This window comes from Otolemur garnettii, unplaced genomic scaffold (assembly GCF_000181295.1).
Source record: "Otolemur garnettii isolate 467f Iridium unplaced genomic scaffold, OtoGar3 scaffold00123, whole genome shotgun sequence".
NCBI lineage: Eukaryota > Metazoa > Chordata > Mammalia > Primates > Galagidae > Otolemur > Otolemur garnettii.
In genome coordinates, this window is record NW_003852518.1 from 944,045 (window position 1) to 955,029 (window position 10,985).

Consider the following 10,985-nt stretch of genomic DNA (forward strand, 5'->3'; position numbering starts at 1 on the left):
AAGCTGACTCAAGTGAGAGCCGGAAATGATTCAACGTGCAATCATAAAGGTGTACACAGTGAATATGTCACAGTCCCATCTGAAATATCATGTGATTGTGAGAAATTACTTAATAGAAAAGTCCGTATCCAATGAGAAAGGTACGTGATAATTACTTAGTGAAAAAGCTAGCAAAAAAACCTGCAGTATTATACATCTTTAAGTTTAATTGGAATCACGTTAATTTGAACTTTTTTCATGTGAGGTAAAAACAAAGTTTCATTCTATGTGCCAAATTTGCAATAGGTGAAGTCACTTAAATTAGAAATTCCAAAGCCCACAGGCCCCTATGGTCCATAAACCAGATGATTTACAATGTAGTGGTAACATTGTGCTGCTGAGTGGGCCCTCCTTGGTCATTGGCTCTGGGAGGCCGAGGCAGGTGGATCGCTTGAGCTCAGGAGTTCAAGACCAGCCTGAGCAAGAGCAAGACCTTGTCTCTAAAAATAGCTGGAACGTTGAGTCAGGCACCTGTAGTCCCAGCTACTTGGGAGGCTGAGATAAGAGAATCACTTGAGCCCAAGAGTTGGAGGTTGCTGTGAGCTATCACACCATGGAAATCTACTGAAGGCAACAAAGTGAGACTTTGTCTCAAAATAATAAATGAAAAATAAAAAAGAATAACAAATTTTAAAAAGGAAGCATAAAGGTGGGAGGAATTTCAGACAGCTGGATGTTCATTGGGTACTCACTCTGCTCTTATTTAAGAGTTTTATCTTATGTCCTGGTCACTGACACTCAGGCATCCACCAACTGAACCATGTGTCTCCAAAAAAAAGAGGTTTAAAATGAGAATTGCATCTAATAATAGGCCTTGAAATAACCTAAAACCCAGCATAACTGTTCATTTGGCATAAAACATGCTGAAGTGAACACAGCAGAGAGGATGCCTAGTGGAGGAAAAGCCTGTTGGCACAGTCCTGCCTCGGCCAGGGCTCCTCCTGCCACACCCAGACAGGCCTCTCTGCTCCATCTCCGTGACTAACCTCCGTCCTGGCCTGTGGGGCCCAGTTCTAGCAAAGTATCCTGCTGAGCTAGTTTGTCAAGGGTTCCCGCCGCTGATGTCCAGTCAAACCCTTGGTATCCAAATTCCTTCTATCCTCACCCTCGTTACCTACCCAAGTTCCTCTTAGCAATTTTCCATCCTCTGACCCTGTCACCTGCCTGTCGGCCATAAATCCCCATCTGTCCCTGTTGTGTTTGGAGTTGAGTTCAGCCTCTTCCCTATAGTGATGCTCTGTCCCTACTGCTCTAGGGTTGAATTAAATCCTTCTCACCATTTCTAATAAGTGTCTGGTGAATACTTTTTCTTTAACACAAATAACCTCAAAAATTGTCAAAAACTCCAGTAGGGACAATAGGGAAAACAGAGAAGGCCTGGGAACCTGAAGTCAGGGGCTGTCACCGTTCTAATGACAGAGGTGGATCTACTGAATACAACTCATATTGAACTATGAGGCTCTGGATCACAAGAGGAATTGAGAAATGCACCCCTTGCTTCCCACTCAATTGTCCCTCACAAATAGGAACCATTCCTGAACGACATAGCCCAGAACCGGGGGTAGTGGGATTCTAGGTGAATCTTTTTCTTTGTGTTGTTCAATTGTCCTATTTTGAAACTACAGTCAATCCTCATTATTTTCAGATTGCATATCTGCAAATTCTTCTACTTGCTAAAATTTATATGTAATCCCTCAAGTCAATACTCACGGTGCCTTTGTGACTGTCCCTAGCTGTGCGCGTGTCGCATGGTGAAGACATTGACCATCATCCTCAGGGCATGTTCCTGGCCGAGGTCTCACAAAACAAAGCTCTGCCTTCTTGCTTCAGCGCCCATAATGCCAACAAAGTGTCTTTTTCTTGGGCTACTTGGTGCCATATTCTTTACATTTTCATGTGTTCTTTTCCTGGTTATTTTGCTGTTTGAAATGGCCCCCAAACGTGGGACATAAGTGCTGCCTAGTGCTCCTAGGTGCAAGGAGGCCATGCAGTGCCTTACAGAGAAAATACTCGTGTGCCAGAATATGAGTGTGTCAGGCAGGAGCTAGAGTGCTGCTGGCATCCAGGGGTAGTGAACCTAGTGAACCTAGGAAGCATAAAGGTGGAAAGAATTGCCTCTGAAAGACACACATGAAAAGTGTAGATAGTCAATGTCTCACAAAAACATTGGGCTGACTTTTCAGGAACTTGACCCTGAATTTTCCCCAGGAGGAGCGGTTCAGTATTCTCTGACTCCGTGTTCATGCAATGTCTATAGAACATCACTGCCACCAATAATGATGCCAATTTATTACCAATAAATGCCACCAATTTATTACTTATGCAATGGGGGGAGGGGCAGCATCATTTTTGATAACCAGATTGTTTATAGAGGTGATGGGCTCAGGAGACGGGAAAGAGACCTACCTCTGACAGGACCATGCTGTCCCAGGCCGAACCGTGCTTGCCACTTCCCAGATGAAGAGAGAGGCTCCAAGTGGTAGGCCCGTTTCCTTCTGATGGCTAGGAAGTGGCAGAAGGACTTGGAACAATGTCTATCATTAAACTTGGAATAGACTGTGAAAATGAGTGTGTGCTTCTGCTTTATTTTACTGAAGCAGAAAATGAAATAAAGCAACACGCTATTCCTTATCTGAATAGCTGGTGGAGAGCCGAGCAGGTGTTTATCCACAGTCAAATCCAGTGTTATTTCCACCTTGCCCTGGCATGGAAGGCAGGTGGCCTTGACTTGGAACCTGTAGGCCTTCGGGTTGTGTGGGTCACTTCCAGGTGTTCCTACCCATCAGCTTAGAATCCCCCACCTGCAGGGTGCAGGTTCTAAGTTTTGCCACCTCAACTGTTTTCTCTCTTTTTGTAGCTTTTACCTCTGCCCAGTCACCATGAATTCAAGTGAGTTTCGAAGGAGGGGGAAAGAGATGGTAGATTACGTGGCGAACTACATGGAAGGCATCGAGAGTCGCCAAGTCTACCCTGACGTGGAGCCCGGCTACCTGCGGCCCCTTATCCCTGCCACCGCCCCCCAGGAGCCAGACACGTTTGAGGATATCATCAGTGACATTGAGAAGATAATCATGCCGGGGGTATGTGTGCACCCAAGGTCCAAGCACAGGACAGCTGGGCATTGGGCCATTTGTACAAGTTAGCTCAAGGAATTCTTATTATTGCCAGGTTGGAGAGAAATTTGTACCATTTTTATTTCACAGCTGAGGTGACTGTGGTCCACCTTAGGTCACACAGCTCATTAACGATGGAGCCAGAGTCCAACCCAGATCACTTGGGCTCCAGGGACAGCCAGTGCTCTTTCCTCTGAGGTCCCTGGAGATCCAGTTCTAGCCCTGAGACACCTTCTCATGGAATGTGTCACCATGGGTGGGTCAGACGAAATCAGCCCCTGGTGGCTGGTTCCAAATAAGTTAATTATTCCAAATAAAGCACACTCCTACCATCCCTGCATTCAGCAAGAGCATAGCTCATGTATGGGACATATGTTTTATTCACTTTAATAGAGAGTCACAGCTTGGGATGTGAGGGACAGAGGGACCCAGCACAAGTGCACAGGATGCCATGCCTCCCTCACACCCAGGGGAGCAGAGCGCTGGCTCTCAGAGGAACTTCACCTGGGCTCTATGATTCTGCAATAAGGTTTCCTCTGACAAGGAATTCGCCTAAAAGCCTGTCAGTGAACGTGGCTCTGTGAGCAGGCTGGCCTGGCCATTCCGGCTTCCAGACGAGGGATGCCTGTGAGGGTGGCCAAACCTGCCATTCCATGTGGCTACACTAACTTCATCCAACAATGGGCAATGTCCCAGCCTGGATGACTCCGCCAATTGCCTCCATCAGCTGGCATTTCAGTAGTTGTAAGGATGATGGAAACAAGCTCTGACAATCAGGGGGAGGAATCTGGGACCATCTGCACCCGCTCCCTCATTTTCAGGTAGATCACTGAGACCCTGAGAGAGCAGCCAGTCAACCCAGGTCACAGGCCACGTAGCCTCAGGCCCTTAACCTGCACAACCAGATCCTTCATATCAGAGCACCTCTCTCATGATGCTACTCGAACCCCATCCTTCCAGGGGATTTTACTTGGCATTTGTGCTTTGACTGAAGAACAAGATTTCCATCTTGCCCAGAAGTGCAGACATAGTAAGCTGCTGAGCATAACACCGCTGGTGGGTACAGCGGTTAAATGTCAGCAGGGGAGTCTTGGAGGTGGGAATCCCCAGCCTTCCTGCTCCATTATATGGGGGTATTCACTGTACGGTGCTGAGTGAGGAGGCCACGGGCTCTGCGGCAGGGTCCCTGGGTGCTGGCCGAGTGACTGCGGAAAGCCAGGGAGGTCTCTGGGGGCCTGTGCACAGCCAGGGCAGTCCGTCCCAGCCCAAACGCTGTAGTGAGCAGTAAAGGGTGAGGCCAGGGAGTGTGTGTCCCCATCAGCAACCGCTGTTGTGCTTTCCCAGAGGCAGGTAGTGGGAGACTCAGAGGCAGTGTGGGGCCTCCAGGGGCTGAAGGGAGGGGGAGGCGGGCCAGGGCCACACTCTCACTCGCACCAGCCCTGGGCACTTCTGCCTTTGTGGGCTCCTTTCTTCCTAGAAATATAAAAAAATCACACTTTACTAGTGCATCAGCAGGAACATGAATACATTAACATTGTCGATATTTTTTGACCTGAAAGTTCATTTTTTTCATCTGATTTCCAAGCCCCTAAGAGTATTGTGGGCCCGGGGCCTGTTGTGCTGAATGTTTCATTCAGTTTCTCAGCTCTCGGCCTCCCCCAGCCTCCCACCTCCTGGGTAATCCCTCCAGTCACTCCCAGCCCTTAGTGAGCTCTCCCAGTCAGCCACCTTCACAAGTAGGGGGTCACATGTGCTTCCTCGTGGGCACTGTGGACTTAATAGCTAGTGTTATCTAGAAAGAAATGTTCACCTCTTTTCCCAGACTGTGAAATGGCAATGTCTCATCTCAGGATACTGTGACAAAGTGCACAGCTGGGCTGTAAACAACAAATATTTACTCCTCATAGTTCTGCAGCTCTGGGGGCTGGAGTGTGAGCTCAAGGTTTGGGTGAGGTCCCTCTTCCTGGTACGGGACAGCCAGCTCGCTGGGCTCTCATCCAGGGCTCCCATCTCACCAGGAGGCTCCACCTTGACTGCCCACTCATTGCCAAAGGCCTCACCCCCTAACATCACTGGTAGGATTTCAACATATGAATGTGTGAGGGACACAAAGTTTCAGCCTGCAGCAGCCAGTGACATCAGAACATAGGCACAGACCCCCTGGGGGGTCCTGAGGTGGGCAGGGGCTCTGCACTGCAGAGCTGGAGGGAACGCCAAAGCAGTCTTTCACTAACCTGAGGGGTTACGGTGGCCAGGGAGGTGCAAACCCAAGTCCCTGCTGAAAGTGCAGCCCCGGTGTTTCCAGCACCGCTCAATCCACATGAGCAGGTGCAGTTGGGACAGAGAGGAGGGAAGACGGGTAGGGGCACAAGGTCTGCTGAACACTGACAGGGTGGTTCCAGCCCCCAGGTGGGATGTGAATGACAATGGCTAGTACTTCTCGCTGCTCTGGAGTCAGGGCCAACCTCAAAGCTGCATTCTGTTCTCACACAGCAGGCACATCATTGACAACAGAGGCAAAGATGGGGTACACCTCCTTCTCTGTCCTCTCCTGTCTTCTTCCCAAATGCCCAGATGTCAAAGCTGCTGCCTCTTAACAATGCAACCCTTCCCAGCCCACATCCCTCACTTCCTGACAGCCTGGTGTGGCTTCACTACCGCCCTGTCTCCTGGCGCCCAAGTGTTCGTTCCACAGGGAGCTGTCACTGTCCTATGAGCCTCCTCCCCTGGCCCATTCCTTCATGCCTCACCCATGCCTCACCTCTCCTCATGAGTTGGAGAAAGGTGGGAGGCCCACAGCCAGGGCAGGAGTGGGGGACAGCCTCAAGGCTGGGGGGCAGCAGAAGAGCAGGGGCCGACGGTGACCAGGAGCTGCCTGGCCACAGGGAGTGGCTCACCCAGAAGAGCTGGTTCCAGGGAGACCACATGGGTTTGGGGGCTTAACTGAAGAAACTTTGACAAGGAGGCACTTGGGGTTTGTTTTTAATAGAGACTTTGATTTTTTAGAGTAGTTTTAGGAAAGCTAAGTTTTTTACACAAAGATATTAGCCTCAGGGGCCGCACCTCCCCTGAGGAGAGAGTCCTGGTAAGAACTGAACCCACCCTGTCATTTTTAGAAACCTCACTTCTTTTGGCAAATGATAATTTTCCACTTCATTTTAGGGACATAACTTTTCCTTCTGAGCCAGCAAATGTATTCCAGCTCTTTTAAAAAGTAGGGACTGAAGGGTGTCAGGTACGTGTGCAGAGTAAGGTGCTGACATGTGCGGAACAGTACTAACGGGCAGGTGGGCTGGCTTCCCGCACGCTGAGTAACCACTCTGTCCCCTGCCCCCATGCAGGTGACCCACTGGCACAGCCCCTACTTCTTCGCCTACTTCCCCACAGCCAGCTCGTACCCGGCCATGCTCGCCGACATGCTGTGTGGGGCCATTGGCTGCATTGGCTTCTCCTGGGTGAGTGTCCAGGGGCTCCAGGCAAGGGCCCAGCAGTGGTTGCCCAGGGTGGGGGTAGGGTGTCCCCACATGGGCATGGTGCTTGTGCACACAGGAGGGGAGGTGGCTCCTCTCTGCTGAGCCACCACTGCAGAGAGGAGAGAAGGATCCAGCCCTGAGAGGGCACCCAGAAGGGGGGAGAGGTTCAGAACAGGGAGATGTCTCAACAACTCAAGGCCACTTCTCTATAGCAGTGTGTTAGAAGCACTTGGTATGAGTTACAGCCGCAGTCTGGGCCCAACAGGGTCTGTAGTCTGAGCCTGGGAATCCACATTTCCTCCACGTGGCTTAGACCATTTCTCTACACTCAGAAGCAGGAGAAACCCTACTGCCCCATCTCCTAGGGAAAACATGCTGCCCTGGGACAGGCCTCATGGATTCATCAGACGTGTTGAATGCCTCAGGGCAGGGGACTCTAGAAACATCCCAGCTTCTGTTCCCCCACCGCCAGTCCTGCCCTCTCTGGAGGTAAATGTCCAGGCCAGCTCTTCTGCAGCTTTCTCCTCCAGGCACACTGATGAGGCCTCGGCTTCCCACACTGTAGAGAGCTCTTCAGGGCCAGGGTGTGTCTCTGGCCTGCGAGGTCCAGAGAGCTTCCTTGTCTGTGCCCGGGAGCTGGGTGGACTCCTGCATGTTGGCTTGTGAGCATGGAGGACTGAGGTGCACAAAGTGGGCATGTGGGTCATGGGTCTAGCAGCCCAGCGAGTCCACCCTGCTTCACTGGCCCCGCACCTGCTGTGCTGTAGGCTGGGCACAGGGAGCACCTGGGTGGCCAGGCATCCCAGGTCCTCTGGGCAGGGTTGACGAGGCCATTGCAGCTCTCACCACAGTGTCTGTGCACTCCTTGGCCGGGGGCCCAGGGTCTCTATGTCCACTGGGCCTGGGCTAAGCACATCATCTTTAATGGACATTTTCTTTCATTGGATGGTATAGTCATTGCAGTAGATTTTGTTTAGTTCTGCAATCTGGACCCACACTGTCCCTGTAGGTGGCTTGGCATTAGTATCCAGGTGTGGCTGCTCTTTCTAGGATAGGCTGACTGCCCTCGGGCTGGGAGAGGGTGACTCGCGGTCTCTGAGGCTGTACTGCCTGACACCATGCTTCCTGGCAGGGAGTACAGAGTCCTAGCAGAGCCAGACTTAACTGGGTGAGGGCAGGAGCCAGCAGGTGGGGCTGGCAGGAAGAGAGGATATACTCCACGTCCGTGTGCACAGCTAGGCCCAGGAGTGCCCTGAGTACCACGTAGGGGCCTTATGTGGAGACTTTGAGGAAAGTGGAGGCTTAATCCCTCTTTTGATGGGCCCAAAGCCAACCTACCACCATCTGTGTGCAAGGAGGAGGGAGAGTTCACAGAGCAAAGTCATTGGGAGCTTCTCCAAGGACGCCCAGAGGGTGAAAACTGCTGGGAGCCCAGATCTTAACTTGGTACAGCACTTCTCCCATTCACTGGTGACTGTGGAAGAGAGTCCACCAGTGGACTTTCTAGATCTTTCTAGAAATAAAACAATGAACCTGTGAGCAATCTCGTGGTGCCAGTGTAGCAAAGCACGGTGGAGCAAGGTTTATTACCATTCTCCTTGCGTGAGTCTTGGTCAAAAAGCACATGTTTGAAATCAATCACATCTGAGATTGGGTGATTTTAATATGGGGTTGCTGCCCCTCAAGTTCTGCAATGCCTGAACCCTTGGTCAATCCCTCCTCTGCCCTCCAAAGGCTGCCAGCCCCGCATGCACAGAACTGGAGACGGTGATGATGGACTGGCTTGGGAAGATGCTGAAGCTGCCGGAGGCGTTTTTGGCTGGAAGTGCTGGAGAAGGAGGAGGAGTGATCCAGGTAGGGAGGAGGGATGAGGCAGGAGGGCACTTTCTGGATGCCAGGCTGCCCATAGGACCACAGCAGGAGAACAGGATCCTGGCTTCCTGCTGGGTCTTCGTGATTTCTCCCAGAGAGTAAACAAGACAAGGTCTTAAGACAACCCTGGTCTTGGCATTGCAGGATCCAGAGTCAGGTGCTGGTGCTATCTCTCTCTCCTGTGAACAGCTGCTCTGTCCCCCTAGTTATGGTGGATGGAATAGTGGCTCTCACACAGCAGGTGAGCAGAAAACAGCAGTCACTGACACCTATGCTGGGTCTCCACTGCTGGCCACTGTCCCTCTATTCTCTCCAGGCATTAGCTCATTTCATTCTCATAACACTGTGAATTAGGGGATATTTTAATGCCCCTTTTTTAGAGGTGAGAAGACTGATCAGGACCATAGCTAACTTGCCTGTTGGCTTCCATATCTGTGTGACTTGGAGCCTGTGATCTTCCTACCTCAAGGATCTGCCCTCAGCCCAGGTGGCAGCTGTGACCATGCTTCAGAGAACAGGTGCTTCTTCCTCTGTGCACTGATCTAATGCATTATCTCTATTTGGCATGTACCTGCTGCCAGAGCTTAAACCAGGGAACAAGACAGACGCACATGACAGTCATGATGGAATTTCTATTCTTTGGGGTTGCAGAACAAAGGCCACTAGGATGACTTGGATTTGGTGCAGTTTTTAAAATTTCCTAGCATGCAAGACAAACTATATTGAACACACTACCCTTTCTTACAATATTCTTCTCATGTCAAGTACACTGCAGTAACCTTGAGAAAGTATTGCTGACTTTGGGAGAAAGAGAAATCCTGCTCTGAGCATCTTCCCCAAGGCTCTGAGAGTCAGCACAGCCCCGTCCAGCCTGGAGCACGCCTTTGTGTTAGAGCACATGGCTGGGTGGCCAAATCAACCCGGGGTGCAGGACTTCACTTTGCAATCCTGGGAATGCTCAGCAAGACTGGGGTTCTATACTTCAGTCTGTTTCTTTGTTTGCGACGGCTGCTGTACAAATGTTAGTGGCCTAAAACAACACAAACTTACCATCTCATAATCTTGTAGGTCAAATTTTGACCTGGGTCTTATTAGACCAAAACCTAGTTGACACCTTGGAAGTTCTCAGGGAGAATATGTTTTCTTGCCTCTTGCTGTTTCCAGAGACCTGTGGAATTCTTTAGCCCATGGCCCCCACCCTCATTTTTAAAGCCAGCTGGGTTCCATCCTTCAGACCTGCCCACATGGTCACATTTCTCTCTGACCACAGACATGAAAATGGGTCTCCACTTTTAAGGACCCATGCGATGAGATTGGGTCCACCCAGATAATCCAAGATAATCTCCCCAAGTAAGGCTCTTAATATAATCACATCAGCAAAGCCACCATCTCCCGATAAGGTAGCACTAGTAGGTTCTAGGAATTAAGGCTGAGATCTTCGGGCTGGGGCTGCATTATCCTGCCTACCACATCTAGCATGCTTCAGGGTCATGGAGAGAACTTGTTTACAATGCTGATTCCTTTAGAGACTGGAATTCAACAGGTCTTGGGAGGGCCCTGAAATATGAACTCTAATTCATCCTGATGCAGTCACCCATGTTGAGATCCCTGAGGCTGCAGGCTGTGACTGACAGTTGCCCTCCCTGTGACCAGCAGCAGGCCCATGGCCATGCTCAGAGCTATGCCTTCTGTGAACTGATCCCTCTCATTCTTTGGTTGTCTTACTTTCTGTTATCCAAAAGTGATTCTGTGTAGGGAGCTGATGAAAATGAAACATTAACTATGTTGTAAGCAAAGTTTACACTTGATGCTATGGGCTGGACTTTTAAAGATGATGGTAATGACCAAGTAGCAAATACAAGTTACTTCTGCTCCCCAGGACAGGTTTCTTTGTCTGGAGCTGATGACGCCTTGTTGGCCAAGATCATAGCAAAGAGAGGATGTCACAGGCACTTGCCTGGCTGGGCAAAGGCCAGCGTACACTGCCCCCAGCTGATGCCCAGTTGCTGCGTTTTCCCTAGGTGAAGGCCAGGAAACTTTTCAGAAGATCTTTTTAGTGGACAAGGAAATGGAGGTCCAGAAAGGTAGCTCAGGGGCAAAAGCTAATTAAAAACAAAGCTAGTACACAAGAAAACTAGGGCTGTGAGTGTCATAACCCTCTTCCCTGAGGATTTTGCTTAGGTGAGTGGCCGGAGGTGTGCATGCTAACCAGAGGTTAGATTATTGTTTCATTAAAGACAATCCCGGCTTGGCGCCTGTGGCTCAAGCGGCTAAGGCACCAGCCACATACACACCTAAGGTGGCGGGTTCTAATCCCCAGCCCGGGCCCACCAAACAACAATGATGGCTGCAACCAAAAAATGGCTGGGCGTTGTGGTGGGCGCCTGTAGTCCCAGCTACCTGGGAGGCTGAGGCAGGAGACTCGCTTGAGCCCAGGAGTTGGAGGTTGCTGTGAGCTGTGATGCCATGGCACTCTACCCAGGGGGAT

At 50.5% G+C, this 10,985-nt stretch overlaps 1 protein-coding gene across 1 annotated transcript in view; it reads left to right on the forward strand.

Moving 5' to 3' along the window:
* Positions 1–10,985, forward strand: part of DDC (dopa decarboxylase) — an 89,714-nt gene that overhangs the window by 23,311 nt on the left and 55,418 nt on the right. The window contains exons 2-4 of the mRNA XM_023517877.1: positions 2,897–3,119; positions 6,494–6,607; positions 8,360–8,479. Of these exons, the coding sequence (XP_023373645.1) occupies positions 2,919–3,119; positions 6,494–6,607; positions 8,360–8,479 (435 nt within the window). The 5' untranslated portion in view covers positions 2,897–2,918. The remainder of the gene's footprint in view (positions 1–2,896; positions 3,120–6,493; positions 6,608–8,359; positions 8,480–10,985) is intronic.